General features: G+C 39.5%; 1 protein-coding gene across 1 annotated transcript in view; it reads right to left on the bottom strand.

Annotated features, from left to right (window-relative positions):
- Nucleotides 1-27287, bottom strand: part of LOC124594792 — a 333960-nt gene that overhangs the window by 35734 nt on the left and 270939 nt on the right. The window contains exons 14-17 of the mRNA XM_047133210.1: nt 25896-26265; nt 25644-25819; nt 13344-13570; nt 12780-12944 (exon numbers count right to left, since the gene is read on the bottom strand). Coding sequence (XP_046989166.1) covers nt 12780-12944; nt 13344-13570; nt 25644-25819; nt 25896-26265 — 938 coding nt within the window. The remainder of the gene's footprint in view (nt 1-12779; nt 12945-13343; nt 13571-25643; nt 25820-25895; nt 26266-27287) is intronic.

The raw sequence follows: 27287 nt of genomic DNA on the forward strand, positions 1-27287 counted from the left end.
AAACACAGCACACTAGACAAAGGTGAAATGTGGATATGCTACATCATTTTCAATGTATCAAACTGCAGAAGTCCTATACCGAATGTCACAGTGACATTATCCAGTCCTTGCTTCCATTGTGTTAAAACACATTTCAAAGAAACTTGGCATTTACACTTCAATGAGAAATAAGGAAAGTAAATATGATAACAAGGCAGTTTATATTTTGGGAATAGTATTGTAAGGAGAAAGAAAACTGGCGTTCTACGGATCAGAGCGTGGAACGTCACATCCCTTAATTGGGCAGGTAGGTTAGAAAATTTAAAAAGGGAAATGGATAGGTTAAAGTTAGATATAGTGGGAATTAGTGAAGTTTGGTGGCAGGAGGAACAAGACTTTTGGTCAGGTGAATACAGGGTTATAAACACAAAATCAAATAGGGGTAATGCAGGGGTAAGTTTAATAATGAATAAAAAAATAGGAGTACGGGTAAGCTACTACAAACAGCATAGTGAACGTATTATTGTGGCCAAGAGAGACAAGAAGCCCACGCCTACTACAGTAGTACACGTTTATATGCCAACTAGCTCTGCAGATGATGAAGAAATTGATGAAATGTAAGATGAGATAAAAGAAATTATTCAGGTAGTGAAGGGAGACGAAAGTTTAATAGTCATGGGTGACGAATTCGATAGTAGGAAAAGGGAAAGAAGGAAAAGTAGTAGGTGAATATGGATTGGGAGGACAAAATGAAAGAGGAAGCCGCCTGGTAGAATTTTGCACAGAGCGTAACTTAATCACAGATAACACTTGGTTCAGCAATCATGAAAGAAGGTTGTATACGTGGAAGAAGCCTGGAGATACTAAAAGGTTTCAGATAGATTATATAATGGTAAGACAGAGATTTAGGAACCAGGTTTTAAATTGTAAGACATTTCCAGGGGCAGATGTGGACTCTGACCACAATCTATTGGTTATGAACTGTAGATTAAAACTGAAGAAACTGCAAAAAGGTGGGAATTTAAGGAGATGGGACTTGGATAAACTGAAAGAACCAGAGGCCGTACAGAGTTTCAGGGAGAGCATAAGGGAACAATTGACAGGAATGGGGAAAGAAATACAGTAGAAGAAGAATGGGTGGCTTTGAGGAATGAAATAGTGAAGGCAACAGAGGATCAAGTAGGTAAAAAGATGAGGGCTCGTAGAAATCCTTGGGTAACAGAAGAAATATTGAATTTAATTGATGAAAGAAGAAAATATAAAAATGCAGTAAATGAGGCAGGCAAAAAGGAATACAAACGTCTCAAAAATGAGATTGACAGAAAGTGCAAAATGGCTAAGCAGGGTTGGCTAGAGGACAAATGTAAGGATGTAGAGGCTCATCTCACTAGGGGTAAGATAAATACTGCCTGCAGGAAGATTAAAGAGACCTTTGGAGAAAAGAGAACCACTTGCATGTATATCAAGAGCTCAGATGGAAACCCAGTTCTAAGCAAAGAAGGGAAAGCAGAAAGGTGGAAGGAGTATATAGAGGGTCTATACAGGGGCGATGTTCTTGAGGACAATATTATGGAAATGGAAGAGGTGGTAAATGAAGATGAAATGGGAGATACGATACTGCGTGAAGAGAGCACTGAAAGACGTAAGTCGAAACAAGGCCCCGGGAGTAGACAACATTCCATTAGAACTACTGGCAGCCTTCGGAGAGCCTGTCCTGACAAAACTCTACCACCTGGTGAGCAAGATGTACGAGACAGGTGAAATTCCCTCAGACTTCAAGAAGAATATAATAATTCCAATCCCAAAGAAAGCAGGTGTTGACAGATGTGAAAATTACCAAACTATCAGTTTAGTAAGTCACGGCTGCAAAATACTAATATGAATTCTTTACATACGAATTGATAAACTGGTAGAAGCCAACCTCAGGGAAGATCAGTTAAGATTCCGTAGAAATATCGGAACACGTGAGGTAGTACTGACCCTACGACTTATCTTAGAAGAAAGATTAAGAAAGGCAAACCTACGTTTCTAGCATTTGTAGACTTAGAGAAAGCTTTTGACAATGTTGACTGGAACACTCTCTTTCAAATTCTGAAGGTGGCAGGGGTAAAATACAGGGAGCGAAAGGCTATTTACAATTTGTACAGAAAGCAGATGGCAGTTAGAAGAGGCAAGGGACATGATAGGGCAGCAGTGGTTGGGAAGGGAGTAAGACAGGGTTGTAGCCTATCCCCGATGCTATTCAATCTGTATATTGAGCAAGTATTAAAGGAAACAAAAGAAAAGTTCGGAGTAGGTATTAAAATCCATGGAGAAGACAGCAAAGGACTTGGAAGAGCAGCTGAACAGAATGGACAGTGTCTTGAAAGGAGGGTACAAGATGAAGATCAACAAAAGCAAAACTAGGTAATGGAATGTAGTCGACTTAAGTCGGGTGATGCTGAGGGAATTAGATTAAGAAATGAGACACTTAAAGTAGTAAAGGAGTTTTGCTATTTGGGGAGCAAAATAACTGATGATGGTTGAAGTAGAGAGGATATAAAATGTAGACTGGCAATGGCAAGGAAAGCGTTTCTGAAGAAGAGAAATTTGTTAACATTGAGTATTGATTTAAGTGTCAGGAAGTCGTTTCTGAAAGTATTTGTATGGAGTTTAGCCATGTATGGAAGTGAAACATGTACGATAAATAGTTTAGACAAGAAGAGAATAGAAGCTTTTGAAAAGCGGTTTACAGAAGAATGCTGAAGATTAGATGGGTAGATCACATAATTAATGAGGAGGGCAGTGTGGAGGGTAAAAATCATAGAGGGAGACCAAGAGATGAATACACTAAGCAGATTCAGAAGGATGTAGGCTGCAGTAGTTACTGGGAGATGAAGAAGCTTGTAGAGGATAGAGTAGCATGGAGAGCTGCATCAAACCAGTCTCAGGACTGAAGACCACAATAACACCACATTGTAAGCACTGCATGCATTAACATGAATTACTTCAGGGAAATGTTTAGCTTTTTGACAAATAATGTCATTTAAGAAGCTTGTGTTCCTACTGGTGATAATTGTCCATTAAGTATTTTAGATTAGATTGACTTTCATTCCAATAGATCTGTAGTGAGGTGGTCCTCCAGGATGTAGAAGATGTCAGAAAAACAATAATACATGACAAATATTTGCAACTGAAACAAATAAGCTAATGTACCTTCCACAGGTCCCAAGTGGAATGATCATTTTTTTAATGATGACTATATGGAAGAATCATTTTTCAAACACTAATGCACTGATTTAAAATTTTAAGAAAATGTTTTTATTTATTTATAAGGTAATAAACGTCTAATAGAACTACTATAATACTTGTTTACAATGAACACATTACTGCACTGAAATGGCGCAGAAGTTAGATTGTACTTACACACACACACACACACACACACACACACACACACACACACACACACACACACACACAAATATGTTGGTTCTCCTGATAAAGTCATCAATGGATTAGAAGGAGTTGGCCACCAATAAATCCTTTCGGCTTCTCTTAAACTGAATTTCATTTTTATGGCTGCTGGCAAGTTATTGAAAATGTGTTTTCCTGAATAGTGCACACATCTTTGTGTACAAGAGTAAGTGACTTTAAATCCTTGTGAAGATTATTCTTATTTCTAGTATTGATTCCATGAATTGAGCTGTTCGATTGAAAAAGTGATATATTTTTAAAGACAAATTTCATTAGGGAATAAATATATTGGGAAGGAGTAGTTAGTATCCCTAGTTGCCTAAACAGTCTTCTGCAGGATGTTCTTGAGTTCACACCACATATAACTCTCATTGTACGTTTTTGTGCCCGGAGAACTTCAGCTTGGCTTAATGAATTATACCAAAAAATAATCCCATATGACATTATGGAATGAAAGTAAGCATAGTGTGCCGGCTTTTTCAGTTTTATATCCCCTATGTCTGACACAATTTGCATTGCAAATAGAGATTTGTTAAAACACATCAGCACTTCTGTGGTGTGCTTCTCCCAGTTGAGTTTATTATCAAGCTGTAATCCCAAGAATTTAACAGTCCATTTCTTCTATCCACTTGTAATCGAATGTTAGGCACATACTTGTGGGACACCCCTTACAAGTTCTGAACTGCATGTAGTGTGTTTTTTCAGAGTTTAGTGACAAATAATTGGCTAGGAACCAGTGATTAATGTCCACAAATATTTTACTAGCTGATCTTTCTAAGACTACACTTGATTTGCTATTTATTGCAATGTCTGTATCTTCGGCAAACAAAACGAACTTGACATCTGGTAATGTTAGTGATGAAAGGTCATCGATATACACAAGAAAAAGTAAGGGCCCTAGGTGGAACCTTGTGTGACCCCACATGTATTTAGTTCCCAGTTGGATGATGACCGATAGCTTAATACATGTCTCTTTCCTAATAACATCCTTTGTTTCCTGCCAGAGATATAAGATTTGAACCATTTTGCAGCATTTCTTGTTACACCATAATATTCTAATTTACTTAAAAGGCTATTGTGATTTACACAGTCAAATGCCTTTGACAGATCACAAAACATACCAGTTGCCTGCAATTTGTCTAATGAATTATGTACATTTTCACTGTAATTGTAGATAGCTATCAAATATCAGAACCCTTTAGAAATCCAAACTGTGACTAACAGTATGTTATTTGTGATAAGATGGTTATAAAGCCGATTGTACATTACCTTTTCTAAAGTTTTTGAGAATGCAGGCAAAAGTGAATTGGATGGAAATTTGATGCTATTTCTTTATTCCCTTCTTAAACAGTGGCTTAACTTCAGCATATTTCAACCATTCAAGAAATATCCCACTGATAAACGACTGGTTACACAGATAGCTTAATATGTTACTTAACTCAGAATCACATTCTTTAAATAACTTTGTTGATATTTCATCATATCCGCTAGATGTTTTTGATTTTAAAGATTTTATGATGGACATTATTTCTGCTGGGGTAGTGAGGGTCAAATTCATATTATCGAAGTTACTTGAAATGTCTGGTCTGAGGTACTCCATAGCAGCATCTACAGAACCTGACAACCCTATCTTTTCAGTAACAGTTATAAAATGTTTATTAAAAAGTTCTGCAACACTATACACATCTGTCACCAATGTATCATTTACTCTTAATGCTATTTGTCCCTCTTCCTGCCTGTTTCTACCAGTCTCCTCCTTCGCTATATCCCATATTGTCTTTATTTTGCTATCTGATATGACTATCTTTTCCTTGTAATATATTTGCTTTGATGTTTGTGTTACAGACTTTAATATTTTACAGTATTTCTTGTAATGTGCTATAGCATTGACATCAGAACTGTTTCGGATTGACAGATACAGTTTTCTTTTTGTTTTAAAAGATACCTCTATTCCTTTAGTAATACATGGCTTCTTTGTAGACTTTGTTTTGACCATTAGTTTTGGGGGAAAACAGTGTTCAAATAAGATAAGCACTTTATTAGCAAAAGTGTTATATTTTTCATTCACGCCATGAGCACTGTAAACATCATCAGTCCTGTGGATGTCTCCGAGGAGTATCCTACAATAATATCCTGTAAATGCTTTTGGTTGTTAAATGGGCCAGTACAACTTCAGGGAGGTTTATGAACAGATTAAAGTTACCTGCAGGTGCTCGATATACACTTAATAATATGAAGGATTTTTTGTGAAATTCTACTTCTGTTGCACGTGCTTCCCTAGGCTGTTCTAGGCAAAATTTATGAATGTTTGTGTTCTTAAATTTATGACAGTTCCTGATGAATGTGATGACTCCTCCTTCCCCCATTTCTGCTCTACAAAAGTGAGATGCTAACCTAAACACTGTAACACTTGCAAGTTCTATACCAGTGGTCACATGGTGTTTCAGAGAGGCAGATTATGTCAGCTGGGTTTGAGGACTCGAATTCATCTATGCAGATAATTAATTCATTAATTTTACTTCTCAGTCCTCGAATATTTTGATGCAATAAAGACAGCTGAAATCTCACACTGACTGAGTTAAAATTGGGTAGAGTTGAAATTTTTGCCGATGGTTGAAAATTCTTAACCAAGAGCTGCTTATGCTGATGTAATACGCTAGAATTATGTTTTTAGGTTTCTTTCTCATACTGAAGGTTTGTCTCAGTCCTAACCTCTCTTAAAATTTGGTTTCTTTCTGTCCTCTCTACCATAAAAAAAGGGTCTTTTCTTAACCCTATAACAACTGGTATTTTATCGCTCATGACAGTGCCTCCCCCCTTTAGCTTTCCTGCTATTTTCCCAGCCAGTTTACCCTTCCCTTTCCTGTTGAGGTGAAGGTCATGCGTAGTATAATCCCACCTATTGAGAGAATCGACAGGAACCACACCAATGTGTGACCCTGCACCAGACATAAGCAGCCATTCCAAATCCAAATTAACTCTCTTGACAGAAGAGATCGCTGGAAGAACGTAAAGTACCTAGCGACTGGAAGAAAGCGCAGGTCGTTCCCATTTTCAAGAAGGGTCATAAATCAGATGCGAATAATTATAGGCCTATTTCGCTTACGTCAATCTGTTGTAGAATAATGGAACATGTTTTGTGTTCTCGTATTATGACGTTCTTAGATAATACAAATCTCCTTCATCATAACCAACATGGATTCCGCAAACAGAGATCATGTGAAACTCAGCTCGCCCTATTTGCCCAAGAAATTCACAGTGCCGTAGACACTGGCGAGCAGATTGATGCCGTATTCCTGGACTTCAGGAAGGCATTTGATACGGTTCCGCACTTACGTTTAGTGAAAAAAATACGAGCTTACGGAATATCGGACCAGGTTTGTGATTGGATTCAGGATTTCCTAGAAGAAAGAACACAACATGTCATTCTTAACAGTTCAAAATCTGCAGATGTAGAGGTAATTTCGGGAGTACCGCAGAGAAGCGTGATAGGACCTTTATTGTTTACAATATACATAAATGACTTAGTTGACAACATCGGTAGCTCCGTGAGGCTATTTGCAGATGACACGGTTGTCTACAAGAAAGTAGCAACATCAGAAGACTCGTACGTACTCCAGGAGGACCTGCAGAGGATTAATGCATGGTGCGAGAGCTGGCAGCTTTCCCTAAACGTAGATAAATGTAATATAATGCGCATACATAGGGGCAGAAATCCATTCCAGTACGATTATGCCATAGGTGGTAAATCATTGGAAGCGGTAACGACCGTAAAATACTTAGGAGTTACTATCCGGAGCGATCTGAAGTGGAATGATCACATAAAACAAATAGTGGGAAAAGCAGGCGCCAGGTTGAGATTCATAGGAAGAATTCTAAGAAAATGTGACTCATCGACGAAAGAAGTAGCTTACAAAACGCTTGTTCGTCCGATTCTTGAGTATTGCTCATCAGTATGGGACCCTTACCAGGTTGGATTAATAGAAGAGATAGACATGATCCAGCGAAAAGCAGCGCGATTCGTCATGGGGACATTTAGTCAGCGCAAGAGCGTTACGGAGATGCTGAACAAGCTCCAGTGGCGGACACTTCAAGAAAGGCGTTACGCAATACGGAGAGGTTTATTATCGAAATTACGAGAGAGCACATTCCGGGAAGAGATGGGCAACATATTACTACCGCCCACATATATCTCGCGTAATGATCACAACGAAAAGATCCGAGAAATTAGAGCAAATACGGAGACTTACAAGCAGTCGTTCTTCCCACGCACAATTCGTGAATGGAACAGGAAAGGGGGGATCAGATAGTGGTACAATAAGTACCCTCCGCCACACACCGTAAGGTGGCTCGCGGAGTATAGATGTAGATGTAGATGTAGATGTAGATGTAGACAGAAGAGTTTAAATGAGGTCAGTTATGGGACCCAAGAACAGATACAAACTCAACACTAGTATGCTTCAATGCTGATGCAATCTTTGCCAGGTCACACTCTATACTGTACCCAGGATCTCTGTCAATACTATGACCTGGCCCACCCATTATAACCACGGTGTCTTCCTTAGTGAAATCTTTGCAGAGTGATAATAAATCCTCTGTCACCTGCTCCACACCAGCATTGGTTTAAAAAAATTGGTGACCTGGTATTCTGATCATGGTTCATCCTGCAAAAGTTGGCCAACATCTATTCCATGGGAACTACCTAACAACAACACTTTCTTTCTCTTTACTGATTTCCCTACATTCTTACTTTTCAATTTGCTGCTGAAAGTTTGTTGTGCCCTGTCTACATCTACAACTGCTTGAGGCTCACCAGCTTCTAACTGAAGCAAAAGGTCAAATCTATTTTCCACATTCACCATGAAGCTGTCAGACAAAGTTCTAGGCCTATTCCTCGTGTTGCCACTTCCCACCTCTCTTTACCCTTCTCCCTCCTTAAACTGTCAATATCTCCCCTAGCCTTGTCAAACTCAGCCTGAAGGGTGGAAATTTTCCCCTCCGGTTCTAGTCTCTTCCTATCTCTACTACACATCCTACAAAACCACTGACGCGTCTCATTTACTTCCCCTATTCCCATGCCACTACAGTCACCCACATGGAAAAAACTACAGCACCCGTCACACCAAAGCCCCGACCTAAAAATTCTATGGCAAGACAAGCACTTTTCACTCATGATAAACGTAATAGTTTAGTAAGCATAAGTCAGTTAAATTACAGATAAACACGAAAATATGATTCCACAAATTTGGCCTATACGCAACTGTGTGTTGACAAAAATAACAGTGCAAAGTTTCTGAAACAACAACTTAAACTTTAAGCTACTTTCCAGAAATGTGAGTTAAATAATGAAGAGGTATACTACAGTTAAATTGCTGTTAAATGAAATTCTACAGATTTGCGGCAAAATGTAAACGGAAAATACGACTGTAACCCGACTGTACGATCTTTTCACATTTTTTACTATATTATATAAAGAAAAATGAAACCTTTAATGGTATACTTAAAAAGCACACTAATACACCTATTTACCACATAATCAGTACTAAAATAAATGTTTTTATAATCAAAATGACTTATCTTTACGAAAATACCAAAGTGCGCGCTAGTCACCTGGCTGCAGGGCTGCTACTGTAGTCTTTGGAATTATTTAAGTTTAATCATAGATTGTAGACAAATGCAATTTTACAAATAAAGGATCTTGATGGGTGGTAGAACAAATTCATTTACGCATTTTAAAACCATCTTTATTTGGTTCAAGCTGGGGTACTTCGCTCGTAAGTTTGCAAAAATAATTTGTTAGGAATGGAACATTGCTGCAAGTATGATTAAGTCTTTTATACCATTTTTCACACATTCTATTATTCTTATGTATGCAGTATTGCTTCTTTAACATTAACTGTAATGACTACTACATCCAATCCTATTCCCACAAAAAATTTAAACCTGTGCACTTGCATTACATTTATTCAAACAATGAAGAATCCAGGAAGGAATAATGACAATATCATAAAAATGATAGATCATTACTCACCATATAGTGGAGATGCTGAGTCACAGAGAGGCACAACAAAAAGACTGCTAAACAAGTGAGCTTTTGACCAAACAACCTTCTTCTAAAGTAGACAAAACACACACACACACACACACACACACACACACACACACACACACACACATTCATGCAAGCACAACTCTCCCACACAGGACCACTGTCTCTGGCCATGCATGTGAGAGTTGTGAATGTACGAGTGTGTGTGTGTGTGTGTGTGTGTGTGTGTGTGTGTGTGTGTGTGTGTGTGTGTGTGTGTGGTGCCTACTCTAGAAGAAAGCCTATTTGCTGAAAGCTCATTCGTTTGACAGACTTTTTATTGTGCCGGTCTGTGAGTCAACAGCCTCTTTATATTTATTCTATTTTGCACATGTTGCAAGACCTTCACAAGCAAATATTAAAAAATAAACACACAAAAACAAGCAACACCCAGCAATATATAGTCCTTACAACCGCAGAAATGCATGCATCTTTTCATCTTTCCCATAAAATTCTATCTATAGTTGCAGGTTTTGCTAATTTTAGTAACAGACTCACAAACACAAAGCAAACTGATTTTAAGAAAGAAGGAACGTTAAAGTTAAAACCACAGTGACAGAAGAGAAAGTTTTTCAGTCAAAGAAAAACTGGGGAAGAATCAGATGTAGCATCATTCCTAACAGGTAGGAATCTACTGCTTTAACCACTGACAGTGGCAGTTGGGCCTTTGTGCCCGGAGACAGGGGTTATGTGTGTGAGTTTTCTACCTCTGAAGACCAACAGTGTGTGAAAGCTGTAACATTTCTAGCAATCTTTATCATTGTGCGTGGCTGCGATTCATTGCCTCCTGTAAGTGGTGCTATGTTTTACAACATAACAGCGCACACTCCACTGCAGAGTGAAAATTTCATTCTGGAAACATCCTCCGGGCTGTGGCTAAGCCATGACTCCGCAGTATCCTTTCTTCCTGGAGTGCTAGTTCTGCAAGGTTCGTGACTGATGACCATAGATGTTATGACCATAGATGTTAAGTCCCATAGTGCTCAGAGCCATTTTGCAAGGTTCGCACGAGAGCTTCTATGAAGTTTGGAAGGTAGGAGACAAGGTACTGGCGGAAGTAAAGCTATGATGATGGGTCCTGGGTCGTGCTTGGATAGCTCAGATGATAGAGCACTTGCCCGCGAAGAGCAAATGTCCCGAGTTTGAGTCTCGGCCCAGCACACCCTTTTAATTTGTTAAGAAGTTTCATAACAGCGCACACTCCGCTGCAGAGTGAAAAATTTCATTCTGGTGCTATGTTGTTATTCCATCCTGGAATTTCCACTGTTTGAAAAATTAATATGAGCAACATTTACAACAAAAAATTATTTCATTATCAGTGTCTGAAACAGTAACTGGAGGCGTATGAGTTTTACAACACAATTCAGACACTAGATTCTGAAACTTTAAAAAACGAGTATCTGTGGAATAAAACAGGGAAAACTGTAAATAATGAAAGAGAAGGGTAAGATGTGGATGTGCTGGACGGAGAAAATGCACTAAATAAATGATTATTATTGTTATAATTACCTAGCATTGTTGGCCTCAATTACAGGATATTCAGCATTCTTACTATATCAAATAGGAGTGAATATGGTCAAGAGGTTAAAATCTCTACACTGACAACTGCAAGTCTTGTTTGAATTTCACTTTTTCTCTACCACTCACAATCCCCCTTCCCACTCTCTTTCATTTATTAAAATGAGCAGTAAGATGAATGTTTAAAATGCACTATTGCTTGCTGCATTTGTAAATGAAGACGCGTCTCGTGTCATTCCTGGTTTCCTTCTATGATAGGTACGAGAACTGGAAGCCAAGAAAGGCACTCAAGTTGTATGTGATGAGTAATTTCATAGAATGATTACATTTCATCTTCTAAAATGCCATTGAGATCACTTTTAAGGGAATACAACATAACAGCTAAGAGTGCCCCTCCCTCAGTTGTGTCCAAGGATAGCTTCACATGTTACAAAATGTGGAAGCACACCCACATTGAAAGGCAGTTGTCTGCTCTGCTCTTCTTGGAAACAAAATTGCAGTAGTGTCTGCCTATTATTGCTCTGTGCTGATTGGGAGCTGGATTCTTATTTCTAATGTTTCCTCAGCACTTTTTGATACTTTTTGAGTTTACAACCTAACTGATCATTCCACTTTTGTGCATAACATTTTAACAACTCACACTGGCTTTGCCTGGTGTTTTAATCAGCGGTCTTATGTGTGGTCACTGCCTGAACAACTAAACAGTCAAATAATGTTTTGGCTTATAACACTACTGAAATTATATGAAGCTTTACTGAAGTTCCACACTGGGAGTTTGATATGGTCAACCCTATTGTAAACCCCCTCTCCTCCATCACTTTGTAACAGTTACATATTGAAATACACTCTCTCTCTCTCTCTCTCTCTCTCTCTCTCTCTCCAGTACACCTACTATTACTGGTGACTTTACATGCCTGATGGAGTTCTCGTTATGGTTTTCCGTAACTTTTATGGAGGTGATTTGTGAAGCGCAAGATCTCTTTTTGCTTTTGATGACTGTTGTTCATGTTTCTGTCCACAATATCTTGCAGGGTTACAAGTATTGACGGTAATGCAGGTATCTTCCCTGCTTGAGCTACATCAAGCAAATATTTAAAAAAATATTTCAATGTATTTGTGTTAGATATATTTCATATTTCAAATATTCACACAATTTTGTTTGTTATCTGTTTCATGTGGAGTTTACTGGACCAAGATAATATGGCATAGTACTTCTCTGTGGATGTGGTACTTTGTGATCTTTTTGGCTGTTGGCCAGTGACTGAAATTGATGAGATCCACATTTTCAAGAGCCTCAATGTATTTTATTCGAATAATTAAAAGCTAACTGAAATGATCATCTCCGACTCAAAAGTTCTACAAATGTAATTAATTAACACTGTTCTCTACTCAATATTGTCCACAGAACCCCTGTATTTACTAGAAGAAAATGTCAAAACTAAATGAAATCTTAGATTTCTTATGAATATAGAAAACACAACAAAATTACTACAAAACAGTTCCATATGTGTATGCATGTCCGTCTGTCCTGCCCCAGATGTTCCTATTTTAGCAGTTAGAGCTGTTAAATACAAAATCTTCATCTGTACTGGATAATGAAAACATAGCACATTTGAGCAAATCTATGTGCATCTCATATTTTCAGTACACATTTTTAAAAATACTTTACATATCTGACAGAGATTTTTGTTTAGAAAGAGAAAGAAAATAGCCAGAAATAAGTGCTAAAAGAGTATACCACAAGCTTAGCTGACAATTCTTGGTGTGGGTATTTCTTGAATATGAGTTTATCATGTGCTGCCCCAAGTCTCAGTGGTTCAAATGAGATGTTCAGCTTCACACGCTCCATGGACTGCAGTGCAATTTTTAGATCCTTGACACTTTTCTGCTGTTCAGTTAATATCTGCAAGAATCAATAGCAGTAATAATGATGCTAATAAGTGCAAAGCTCTTAATTAACCTTCAAATACTGCTTTTATTTGTAGACATTGCAATTCTGGGCTAATGTATCTCATTTTACTGTCTAATTTAAAGAAATCAAGTGCATGTACATATTAACATTAAACCACATAAATCATCAGTTCTGAAATTACACACACACACACACACACACACACACACACACACACACACACACACACACAGAGTCAACATTAATACAATGTGCAATTACGTGTGGGCACATGCCAATGTCCACATGGCCTTCACAATCTAACCTCTCAGTCTCTATAATAGTAGGGTCCAGTTAATTTTCTCAGTATCAAAATTACATTTAGTCACAACTGATATTACAATAACTTACTTTAAATGGGCCTGTGGGGTCTTGCAGAGAAATGTGCAACTTCATTGTATAATTTCCCTCATTTCTCAACATAAATGATTCCATCACTAGCTGTCCTATGGGAACACTACTCCATACTAATTCTTTCTGCGTTGCAGCTAATGGCAATCTAGAAGTAGAATTCCTGCTCTGGGAGCTGCGTGAAGATGCAATTTCAGCTGACACACTTCCACTGCCATTAATAGCACCTACAAAAGATTACCATGGCAATAAATCAATTTCTGAACCCCACACATAAAATGTTGGAGATATTTAGTCATAATGTTTCTGACAAGTACTTTAATATTAGAGTGATCAAAACAATATTTAATTGTCTTCAGGTTAAGAACTTATTTAGCATTACTACTGATTCCAAGGAAGAGAGGAAAAATTGGTGTGAGTGTGAGGATCACAGTTTAACATCATACTAAACTCCCAAAACAGACAAGTGGTTACATTTTCCAGTGTTTTGTTATGTACCATGCACTGTTGTGGATGGTACCAATATGTTCGAAAATGCCGCACGCAAATGTTCCACTTTCCAGAGGACATATTTGGGTTCCATTGATCACAGAGATAAGGGGTCAAGTGTTTTGGACAGCCCTTGGACCAGTGACCATTTCTACACCTCTTGGAACAATGAGCATACTGTAGCTATCCTACAGTGCAGGATCAAAATTTAAGCATTGCACACTTCTTGTAGTCCAGGCAAATTGAGCAAATCATTTTGTTCTTTTGTATCAGGAATGGTTCAGGGTGGACCTTAGGCAGCTTATAAATGCACCACTTTGTCATGGCACTGCAAAAACCACTTTATTAACCTTCTTTTGCTCCATGAGCCGCAATTTTCTAAATACCTAGCCATAGTAAATGGCTCAAATTTTAACTCTATATTCTTTAGACATTCATCTAGAAATATCATTAACTGTTTCGGGAATTCATTATCTGTTACTGAGATACGCATGTAAAACCATGATTTTTGGCTACCAAAAGTATCAATTCTGAGGATAGCCACTTCTGTCATTTCCATTCATGGCAAATCATCAAAATGTTTATCATATGTTATTAAAAAGATGATGCTGGGGAACCCTGAAACTATTTACAAAACCACTATCCATTACTCAAGCCCCCAGAGGCTCACAGTTACCATATTGTCGCAGAAGACACTGAGTAGCACCATGGTGTAGTGGTTATGATACTAAACTGTTGCATGGAGGGTTGCGAGTTCAAAACGCACCTGGAATGTACAATTTTGATTTCTATATTCGGTTCGAGTACATTCTAGAAGTATCCAGAAATGTCAAGAATCATTGTACTGGAATGTTCTGTAGCTGTATATATACTGTGTGTGTTCTGGCCAGAGGCAATTCGCTCTGCGTTCTTGTATGTGCCAGTGCTGAATAAACCTTCATTAAATGAAGTTAGTATTCGTAATTCATCTAATTACACCTCCTTCTATATGACGTTATTCTGGTGGAGGCACTGGGTATTGGAACTTGTGATAGCACACATTATCAACGACACCGTGGCTCCCATCAGGCCATGACAGAGCCGTCGATTATGTGGTGAGAAACCTGAGTTCGAGCAATATTCAACAGATCACAATCTATCAATCTATCGGAGGCAGAAGAAGAAGAGGATGTTACGATGACAGCAACTATGTGCCACCACACGACACATCCTTCTCGGTTATCTGGTGACGATGGCCAAGATCCAAACAAGTGGCTGAAGGTATATAAGCTTATAGCCAAATTTAACAGATGGGATGACACCGTGTGTTTGGCTAGCGTATTTTTCTACCTGGAGGGCACTGCCAAGCAATGGTATGAGAACAACGAGAAGAAGTTCAAAAGCTGGGAAATATTCCAGGCGGAATTGCGCAAGTATTTCAGCGACACACAACAACAGAAGTGCAAGGCTGAAGATAAATTAAAGTGCAGAGCACAGCATCCAAGAGAAACTACAGCATCCTACATTCAAGATGTCTTGAAGCTGTGAAAAATAGTGGATCCTAGAATGACGGAGGAAGCTAAGATTTCACGTGTCACGAAAGGTGTTGCTGAGGACATGTAGCAGCCCTACTACTGAAGGAAGTTTCGAAAGCAAACAACTTCATCAAATGGTGCCAGTATATCCACACAATGCCACAAAAAAGGATTACATACAAGAAATTTGAACAGTTTCCAAACGTCGTATCGATGTCTGTGATAGGGGAAGCAACTGATTTCACAAGTGTTATTTGTCAGATAGTGAGAGAGGAAGTTCAGAAGGCACTTGGATTGCACGGCAAGCAAAAAACCGAGATGCTTCAAGAGGTCATAAGGGAGTAAGTGGAACAGACATTGAACCCAATCTCATCTTTCATCTCCCTTTAAAACGGTGAAAAAGTTGAGGCCCAGGCAGAGTTACATTACTACAATGCAGCATGAGGAAACTGTTTTGGCATCAAGGAAGACTGAAATCTTGAGGACCCAGGATAACCAACCAGTATGTTTCCACTGTGGACGACCAGGACATGTGGTGCACTATTGTCGAGAAAGGCGGGGGATATTTGATGACGCCTGTGCCAGAAGACAGCAGACCAACCATAGTCAATGCCAACTCTGCGACGAAGAAGATGAACAAGAAGATGTGGGTGCAGGATGACATAGGTCACCATTGCCGCTAGCTAGCCGCTGGAGAGGACACTCCCCAACATGCCGATCGATGTCTTGTTAAGAAGCTCCAGCCGATCACCTAGCTGCCGCAACCTGGAAAAATAAAGGGTGCGACCTTCCTTGGAGGTAAGGCAGCCGAAGAAAAAAATCCTCCGTTGATCACTACAGAAATGATAGGACGTCGATATCCTCATGGACTGCCGAACAGCCCAAGCTCTTGTGGACTCTGGAGCATCATATTCAGTCATTTCCGAGAAATGCGGAAAACCGTATTCGTCGACAACAAAACATATCTGCTGAAGGTGGCTAATGGGAAGTACATAAAACCTACAGGAAGATGTACCATTCGTGTAGGTATAAGTGGCCATACACAGCCCTTAGAATTCATCATCTTCCAAGAATGCAGTCATGACATCATTCTTGGATGGGACTTTTTGAAAGTTTCTCAGGCAATTATAGATTGTGGTCACTCAAAGTTTATGCTAGACGAGATGAGATACTGTGGACAGGAAGATCCACATCCAAGTGTATGGAGAGTATGTGTGGTGGATGAAGTGATCATTCCTGCAGTCAGCACTAGAAAGGTAACTGTCACTTATCATGCCATGCATCAACCCACGGATCTTGTAATGGAATGTAAGAGAAGCATACCACTGAAGAATAACTTGGTCATCCCAGCCTTTGTCGTCTTGTTTAAGAATGGATTTGGTTAACTGTGGATAGTTAACTGTCGCCGAGTACTGCAGATCCTTCCAAGACACATCAGCGTAGCAAATGCTGAGCTGTTAATTGTAGAACAGCTGAGCATCATAGAAACCTCCCAAGCAGAGTCTGTGGGCGAAAATAGTGCTACCACTACAGGACAAGATCTTTTAGCTTGACTATCACCAGATCTCACTAAGAAACGACAGAAGAAACTACTTGCCATTCTTCAAGAGTTCTCTGAATGCTTCAATCCACAGGTGTAGAGCACATTAGACAAATCAACAGTGAAGTACTGGATTAGCACTGAAGACCATCAACCAATAAGCCAGAGAGCATACCGTGTGTCAGGAACAGAACGCCGAATAATTCGCAGTGAGGAAGAGAAAATGATGATGAATGACATCATTCAGCCTTTGCAGAGCCCATGGTCGTCACCAGTGGTTCTTGTCAGGAAGAAGGAATGCAGTTGGCACTTTTGTGTTGATTACAGGAAGCTTAATAAGATAACTAAAAAGGACGTTCACCCTCTTCCACGAACTGGGGATACTGGCAAATCGAAGTAGATGAGGCTGATCATGATAAAATTGCATTCATCAACCCTGAGGGCCTATATGAGTTTAAGGTAACGCCATTTTGTTTGTGTAATGCACCAGCAACCTTTGAATGGATGATGGATAATCTTCTAAGGCACCTGAAGTAGACAATGTGTCTTTGTTATTTAGATGACATTATAGTGTTCTCAGAGACATGTAAAAAGACTGAGTGAGGGCCATTCTTAAGTGTCTCCAACAAGGTGGACTGAAACTTAATCCAAGAAAGTGCATCTTTGGAGCAAAAGAAATGAAAATACTTGGACACCATGCGTCAAATGAAGGTGTGCGGCCAGACCCAGAAAAGGTGAGATCTGTAACGGAATTTCCTATTCCTAAAAGTATTAGTGATCTGAGAAGCTTCCTCGAATTATGTTGTTGTTGTTGTGGTCTTCAGTCCTGAGACTGGTTTGATGCAGCTCTCCATGCTACTCTATCCTGTGCAAGGTTCTTCATCTCCCAGTACCTACTGCAACCTACATCCTTCTGAATCTGCTTAGTGTATTCATCTCTTGGCCTCCCTCTACGATTTTTACCCTCCACACTGCCCTCCAATACTAAATTGGTGATCCCTTGATGCCTCAGAACATGTCCTACCAACCGATCCCTTCTTCTGGTCAAGTTGTGCCACAAACTTCTCTTCTCCCCAATCCTATTCAATACTTCCTCATTAGTTATGTGATCTACCCATCTAATCTTCAGCATTCTTCTGTAACACCGCATTTCAAAAGCTTCTATTCTCTTTTTGTCCAAACTATTTATCGTCCATGTTTCACTTCCATACATGGCTACACTCCATACAAATACTTTCAGAAAAGACTTCCTGACACTTAAATCTCTACTCGATGTTAACAAATTTCTCTTCTTCAGAAACGCTTTCCTTGCCATGTTCTTATTATTTTTTATCAAAGACTTTTGTATGAAAGCCAGGCCACTCCAAGAGTTGTTGAAAGCCAATGCTAAATTTATCTGGGGTGGTGCTCAACAACTTTTTTTCGATATGGTGCGAAAAGATCTGACGACTGACCCTGTACTTGGTCTGTATGTTGAGAGAGCACCTACAGAACTACACACAGATGCCTGCGGGTATGCGATCAGTGCTGTTCTGGTGCAAATTTCAGATGGAAAAGAGAGGGTTATAGCCTATGCTTCTAAGACACTTACTAAAGCCGAGAGAAACTACTCAACTACAGAAAGAGAATGTCTTCTTTTAATCTGGCCCATGTGCATATTTCAACATAATCTCTATGGAAGCCAGGTCATTCACAGGTGTTACAGACCATCATTCACTTTGTTGGTTGACAGGTCTTACGGATACATTAGGACGACTCACCAGGTGTGCACTATGTCTTCAAGAGTATGACATTAGCATAGTGTACAAAAGTGGAAGAAAACACCATGATGCCGACTGTGCATTTGGAAAGAGGTGGCTTCCCGCGACAACTAAACACATGCGCTTAGGTGTTCTACAGAAATTACATGACACACCTGAGGCCAGACATTAAGGATTTATTAAGACATATGATAGACAAGAGATTTTTCTGGCCAGGTTTATTTAGGAGTGTCTGTCACTATGTGTTGCACTGTCGAGAGTGCCAGAGGAGAAAGGCAGTTCCTAAGAAACCACCTGGCTGACTCATACAAATTCCACCAACCAAAACGCCTTTCCAGCGTGTTGGGATTAACCTCCTCGGAAATTCCCGATGTCTGCTAGTGGCAATAGATGGATTATTGATTGCACTGATTGTCTGACACACTATGCCATTACAAAAGCCGTAAAAACAGCCAAAGCATGTGAGGTAGCCAAATTCATCGTGGAAGACATTGTATTAAAACACGGTGTCCCAATGTCGTTAATTACGGATCTTGTGACAGAGATACACTGTCGGTGCAACATGACTCATCACATGACGACTGCCTACCATCCGCAAACTAACGGGCTTACTGAACGCCTTAATAAGACCTTGGCTGACATACTATCAATGTTCGTTAATGTAGAGCAGAGCAACTGGGATGAGGTGCCACCTTTCGTGATGTTCGCCTACAACACCGCCAAACAAGACACCAAAGGATTTACACCATTTTTGCTGGCGTATGGGCGTGAGGTGACAACAACAATGGATACTGTGTTTCCGTTACATCCTGATGATGTGGACGACAACTACATCAGCCAGGTGTTAACCAGATCTGAGGAAGCTCGGCAGTTAGCTCGACTCTGCACACTGCAGGCTCAAGAAAATGATCGCTGAAGGTATCATGCGAACCACCGTCCTGTTGTCTACCAGTCTGGCGACCTCGCCTGGATCTTCACTCCTGTTCGGAAGGTTGGTCTCTCCGAGAAGCTCCTCAGGTGCTACTTTGGACCTCATAAGGTTGTAAGGTTGTTAGACAGTTGTCTGATGTTACTTATGAAGTTGAAGATTTTGACCCAGACACAAGACGACGAAAAATCAGAGATACGTCCCACGTCCTTAGAATGAAGCCCTATAAGGATCCTGCAACCCAGAGTATATTTGACTCTCCAGCAACAGGCAACAAGTGGGAAAGGTGACAAAGAGCATAGTGGCAAAAGAAGTTCTAAGAAGATCACCACCAGGGTGAGAATCAGTCACAAGGAGTCAGAGTATGCAGGACCGATGACTCATTCCCAGACTAGGAGGACGTAACACCGAGATGCTGATCTCTTACGGAGGGAGCAATGTCGCAGAAGAAGCTTCCATGGGGAAGTTGGTAGAGCATTAGGCTGTCATACCATGGGTTCTGGGTAGAGGGCGTCAGCTGTCGCCGTATTCCCGCTCCGTTCTCGTAAGCGAGACTGAGCAGCGAGAATGCTGCCTGCGAGATTATCGTGTTCCGAGAGTGCAGTCTCAGTAACGAGGTAACCTGACAGTCTTTCGCAGGCTCTGTAGCTACATACTTGGAACACTTGAAGGAAACTACCACCTTTTGAGTTGTTCCACTTTTCTGGTAAGAGGTGCTTCATGTATTAATCACTGTATGTAATTACTGTTTGTTATTATCTGATACCCTTCTGCTAACCATCACCGCCTTGCAATTTTATTTTTATATGCTGTGTTTTCTGACTGAAAATATACAAATAACATCCACAGACATAAGAAAACTACAAAAAGCCGGATCCACCTGATGCTATAGCTGAAATAACATGAAGACTGCGATGCTTGAACTCAACAAAGAGAAATGCATTATGGAATGATGTTCTGAGGTAACTCATCTCTTAGAAAGAAAGTATTGATTGCACAAAAGAGAGCAGTAAAAATAATATGCGATGTTCACTCACGGAAATCATGTAGGCACAATAACCTTCAAGGAGGTTGGCATTTTAGCTGTGCCGTCAAAATACATATATTTGCTAATGACATTCGTCATGAACAGCCCATCACAGTTTGAGAAGAAAAGTTATGTCCTTAGGGTGAACACTAGAGGGAAAGAAGATCTTACCCATTATTAAAGCTATCAGTGGCTCAGGAAGGAGTTCAGTATGCAGCAACAAACATCTTTGATAACTTTCCCAATAACATAAAATGCCTGGCCTGGGAGGTAGCAAAGTAAGTTTTAAATTGAATTTAAAAATAAAAATGTCTGGCAGGTAGCAAAGTGAGTTTCAAATGTAACTTAAAAATCACTTCTCCTGGACAACTCCTTCTGTTCCATTGATGAATGTGTATTGAAAAGGTGCTAGCCAGAGAAAAAAACACGCTCTTTCCATATCATTTCCATAAAAGAATCATTCAAATGATCTATCGAACATTTAACTAATTGACCAAACCAAAGACTGTTGTGGCAACGGTCGTACAATAGCACCCGAAAGAAAAACGATTTAGAGCAGCAGCTGGGGATCTGTTCCACCTGCTAAACTGTACGTTGATATTATTCTGTTATTTAGTGAAGAAGTCGCGTCTTATACACACCCAATTTTCTTCTACTCAATCTATGTAAACGACCGCAGCACACAATAATAAATTCATTTAATTAAAAGAAAGTGTGCATACTCAAAACGAATAATGTACAATATAGTTTCACAAATTAATCTGAAAACTTAATTCAGCAGTCCTATTTCTGAAGATATTGCACTGCAGATGAGTCTGTTCTCCTGTTAGTAGCACAGTAATACAACAACTTACATTACTTAGTATGAAGTACGTAATATCCACAGCATAGTTGTGCAGTCATTACTTATCAATTTTCAATATTATATTTGATTACGTACACACCTCAGAAAACCAGTTGTCAGTTACTTTTGCTTCTGTGCTTCAAATTTAGCTTATTTGGTTCTCTTATTGTTATCGATGTTGAGAATATCATTAACGCCATCGGAATCTAGACAACTTCTTTTCGGAGTCAGTATCTTACCTGCCTTACTAAAATTCCTTTCACTTGAGGCACTACTGGCAGGTATACAGAAAACGTCTTTGCTGAGTTTCGACAGGGCACACGTATTTATTTTTCACCATGAAAGAAGATCTGTGAACTCATCGTTTGGACCCTCCATGTTCATATATTTCTCAACCTCATCTTTCAATTTTGAGGTGGGTGTTCGCCAATTTTGAGATTTTTTTGTGGGAGAAGGCACGAAATCTTTGGCTACGTTCACATCAACAACATTATTTAACATTTTTCGCACATCTTGATGAAAGTTTCTCTTCTTTCTTCGGGAAAAACCAATAGTTCCTTGAAACAGGGATGCAAGAACGTTGCCACGTAATGAATGTCATGTAGTTCATTTAGAACTTTGTGTTTTATAAACAGTTTTACCCTTTCATTTAGTACACACTGTCACAGCGTCGGCTCCAGTTTTGCAGATACCTACGAGTTTCAAAATCCACGGCACTACAAATGGTATTGTTGGCTCATTGTCTCCTTCCAAAACGTCCATGGCCTCTTTGAAAACCTTCAGAAATGGAATACTGCTTTCCTTAGTCGCATTCTGATACGTCGTCTTCATCTCGTGTTTGTTTGAATCACGCAAAACGGTCTCTATTTGATCTTTCTGTGAATGGAATGAGTCTAGCATCATGTACACATTGTTCCACCTGATTTCTACATCATAGTGTAAGGTTTTATCTAATCTCGTGACTAAGCCAGATCGTTTCATAAAGCCTACCAGTTTATGTACAGTCAGGATGGAGTCACACACTGCAGGAATCTCATCCATTAAGAAACCTTCATTGAATGTGTGCCTCAGTGCTTATTAATGCAGTGCATCACACATGGGGGTCGTTTGTGTGTTTCTAATGCTTTCTTGGTGTTAGCTCCCTGATCTGCAACTAACGTAACCTGTCTTAGTTCCAAGGACGTTATCTGCAACTCTGCCATTTGTTCATGTATTTCCATAATGATATGTTCACCAGTCGTGGCAACATCAGGAGACCTCGTAGTTAAGAGTGCACTGTTTTTTCACCAGCTGCGACATAGTCGCGTATATGAACAGTGATCCAAAACTGTCAAATGTTTTTTAGTTTCCATTTGTCCATCGACTCATCAATGTAGCTGGATGTGACAGTCAGATAATGGGTCCTACGATAACTGTCTGTCCACAGATCGCACGTCATTGAACACTGGTTTTTACCAATTGCGTCTTTCACTACTGGAATAAGTTCACTCCTGACTTGATCAGCCAATTCCTTAATATGTCGTGCTATAGTCCTTGGGGAAGGTAGCATGTCTTGGGTAGGCTTACCTTAAATTTTTCCCAACTGGAACTGCCACTCCTTACTCCCACTTCATTTATCAGAATGTACGTCCCATCAGCAAGTTTCTTCAACACAACATCTTTTGTGATGGTAGTCATTGCACTGGTCCCGGTTCAGCAACCACTCATGCTGAGTTTAATCCCATGACAATTTACTGCCTACCGCGAAGTTACGATAATGCGAGTCTCTTGGCCAGCTCGCGCTCTCACAGTTTCGGGCCGGCACGTGTCCTATTTGACAATCCTCGTCTCAGCTCAGTATCGTAGCGTGACGTCAGTCATCCCCACCTCACGCCTCTGTGCCAGCGATAATGAGCTGCATACTCAGCGAGAAGCGAGCGAGATTGAGCAGCATTTTGACGTGCTCTAGTTCCGGGTTCATACAAAAATAATGACAATCTTTTTTTGACTGTATTATGCATGGAAGTGTTATATGGGACTATGTGTGATGCAACTGTACCTTTATTCTACTGTTCCAATTGTTTATGTTTATTCTCTGAAACTACAAATGTATTAGCTGCTCCATAACGAATGGTGTCTGTTCGGTCACACATGTCCGAGAGAACACGCCACCTATCTATAAAAACGTACTCTACAGGGTTGCTACTTTCAATTAACAAAGTGAAAGCATACCGCCAAAAGAAAACTGGAGGTATGGATTTAAGAAACTGCAACTGACCCAAATGAACTGGATCATATATGATAGGGAGTAGTTGGCAATATACAAAGCAGTCATATACCTCTGTCCACAAATAAAAGCATGACCACTGACTATTTTTACAGATCACAAACCTATTACCTTGACATTCAGAAAGGAGTGTCAGATTATAGACTATAGAGAACTACCTGTGGGGCAAGCCAAGGACCCATAACTGTTAAATGACTCATCCACAGGACAAACTCTAATTAATTCCAGTGTACAAGTTCAAGCAGTGGAGCAACACAAACCATTACCATACATTTTACAGAAGTTCCAAAAGGTGGTCTTCAAGACCAGCCATGGCCCCTCTCACCCAGAAGCCAGAACTCCTATGAGATTACTTACATACTGTTTCCTGTGGACTGCTATGAAGGAAGACACATGCAAGTAGCCAGGTTCCCACATTCCATGCCAATAAAGTAAAGTGGGCAGTCATGTAAACGCTGAGATTGTTAACTTCAAAGGTACACCATTTAGATTCACGCACACTCATGTTGATGTTGTAGGACGTCTTCTGCAGTCAGATGGATACAACTACTTATTCAATGCCACAGACAGCTGTATAAAGTGGATGAAGGGAACAGCATTAATAGAAATATCGATGAAACTATGGCAAAAACATTTGTGTATACTTTGATTGCATGCTTTGGGCATTCTCTCCATGTTATGACACAACCAACTACTGTCCTGCCATAATGGTATGTCAGAACAGTGGCACAGAACCTTGAACATGTCATTAATGTCTCACCAAGAGAAATGGACAGACACAGTACCCTTATGCTGCTAGACCTTCAAACAACGTCCACACCCAACATTATGGTGTCCATGGCAACAATGGTTTATGATGAAACTCTACAGATTTCAGTGGACTACTTAGTGGCAGCATCACTGTCAGATACAGAGGAACTTCCTGAGTTGGTGCTGCAGTTAAAGCACCACTGCATAATATGTATGCTGCCTGCCCTCTTCTCTCCATGGCAACCATCAGGTGATTGAACACAAAGATTTGAAGAGTTGCTCACATGTGATGATGTGAATGGACTTAATCAAGTCGTCCCTACTGCCACCGTACATAGGCCCTTTTCTGGTGTTGAGCAGAGGTATTGATACCATAAACCTATTGTGCAAAGGCACGCCATCGAAAGTATCAACTGAACGGATCAAAGCAGCACGGATTTTACCTGAAACCATGCTGCGCACCACGCCAACATTCCAAGTACAAGTCCAGGATAGGCAAGTCATGCTTCGCAAACACCAACAGACCACTCTCCACAACAGAAACCATACTGAAACAGAAGCTGGCAGTGTCACCATCACTGTGACACTTGACCCACACAACACCCAGTCAGCGGATCAAGTTCAAGGGTCAAGATATCCCTGGTGCCACTTTACTGTAAGTTCTGTTGTTGACATTTTTTCTGTTCTTTTATTCTTATCGATTTGTAACTTTCGTAATCAGTAACAAAGAATTCTTTAAGTTCTGGAATAATGTACAGTCATTTATGCAGATGATTAATGAAGTTACAGAATGTTACGTTGTGAGTGTTTCTTCAGAATGCAAAACAATGTTCTAATACTCTGCTGAATGAGGGACAAAGATGTATCTTCCAAAGCACTGACATTAGTTTGTTTTATTTGTTTGAGAGTTGTAAAATAGTGCAACAAACAACAACCTACACCAAGCATCACAGACAAACATACATTACGTGAATATTTCTATTTCATTCTAGTTCTTAAACTTTGACTTGTGAAGATCATTCACTAATATTTTTCCATATAACACTTGTAATTATGAACATATGATTATACAGAGGCATAGTGTCCATTTTTAAAGAAGTAATAAATTGTGGCAGAACAAAGAAGATTGATCAGCACTATTGTTAACTATTAATACAAATGATTTGGATGAATTATACTCACCCTGTGTGGAAACTCCATTACTTGAAAGGACTTTCTGTGAACATGGATCATTCCTAATTTGAACAGGAAGATTCTTATTCTTTCCTTCCATGTGTTGTTCTTTTGCTGCAGCAACTTTCCCATAAATGTCTATTTTGAACAGTTGACCATTTGGTTGAATTTCAACAAAGAGCAATCTACAAAAGGTTAGTTAAATAAATATGGCAGAATTATCATGCATAAAATGAATTATTTAATTTTGTTTTCACTTACCTGAGGACACTTTTTAATGTCGGTTGTGGCTGGAAAATAATATCAACAGATGATTTTTGTTTCACTGTTACCACCAAGTGTTTTGGTTCAACTTGTATAATGTCATCGTGAACTTCCTTGAAACGCTCATCAACTATCTTTAGAGACAGATTCAGTGGCATTGCTCCATCATTTTTTAAGGAAAAAGACTGTGTCACCCTCTGACCAACATCACACACCAAGTTGATAGGAAGACTTTTCCTTAATAACAGCAATCTAGTGCGGGCAACGTGTCCTAGTAAACTCAACTTTTGAAGAATCTTCCTTTCAGTAGAAGGTAAATTCAGCAAAACTTTCAGTTCACTAGACAACTCAACAGTTTCTGTCTGTGCTGAAACAAATACACGTAAATATTTAAGTATATCAAATCTCAAATTTAGAGCTTCTCAGATATTTAATATTAAAGACAGCACGTACAGCACTGCTGTCATCAACTATGAAGAGGAAAAATTCATGTTTCTGTTATATTTTGATACTTACCAGCAGATGCAAAAGATGATTTGGAATTGTACAAAGCAGAAAGCCAAACAAAGGTCATTTTTCCCTTAAATTATTAATGGTAGCTTTCTGAATTAAAATAGATCTGAAACCAGTTTGACGTGTCTGTTCAGTGTGTACATTTGAGATGGTAACAGATACAAAAACATGGTAATTAAAAAGAACCAACCACAACTGCATATAGGCTACTGCCAGCTCCCACCCAGGGAGGAATTCATGTACCCTTGCTGTTTGCACTAGTATAATTGCATCGTCATATGTGACAATCATTCAAAGTGTGTATGCATAGTATGTCTGAGATGGGTCATGGGAACCAGCCCAGTATTTACCTCAGTGAATGTGGCAAATCACCTGAAAACCACATCCGAACTGGCTGGCACACTGACCCCTGTTGCCAATCCATAAATTCATTAAAGGGCTGAAATGCTTCCCTGTTTTACAGCAGCAGGCACTTTAGTGCACTTAGCTGCTTGGGCTCATTAAAATCTCCATGTTTCCACTAATTAAATGAAGAGGTATTTTTCATTATGGGAAAGGAAAATAAATTTTAAACAGTAATTAATACCATGAATACATTTACAACCCTTTAACATTCAATTACATGACAGAGCTGGTGCATGTGTGAACTGTGAATTAATCCTCTTCTACAAAAGAAAGAGAATATGAGTCACTATATTGAGTATGTTCTTTTCCCAAGCTTGTCAGTGTCTCACTAACACACATGAAATAAAGAAATTTTTCTGAAAGTTTCCAACAGAAATGAATAAGCAGTGACACGACCTAACCAGAATAAAAATAATTACTATCATCCTAATAGCATGTACAAGAGTAAGTCAATTATTATCCGCAATCTAG

The sequence above is a fragment of the Schistocerca americana genome, chromosome 2 (genome assembly GCF_021461395.2).
Source record: "Schistocerca americana isolate TAMUIC-IGC-003095 chromosome 2, iqSchAmer2.1, whole genome shotgun sequence".
Lineage (NCBI taxonomy): Eukaryota > Metazoa > Arthropoda > Insecta > Orthoptera > Acrididae > Schistocerca > Schistocerca americana.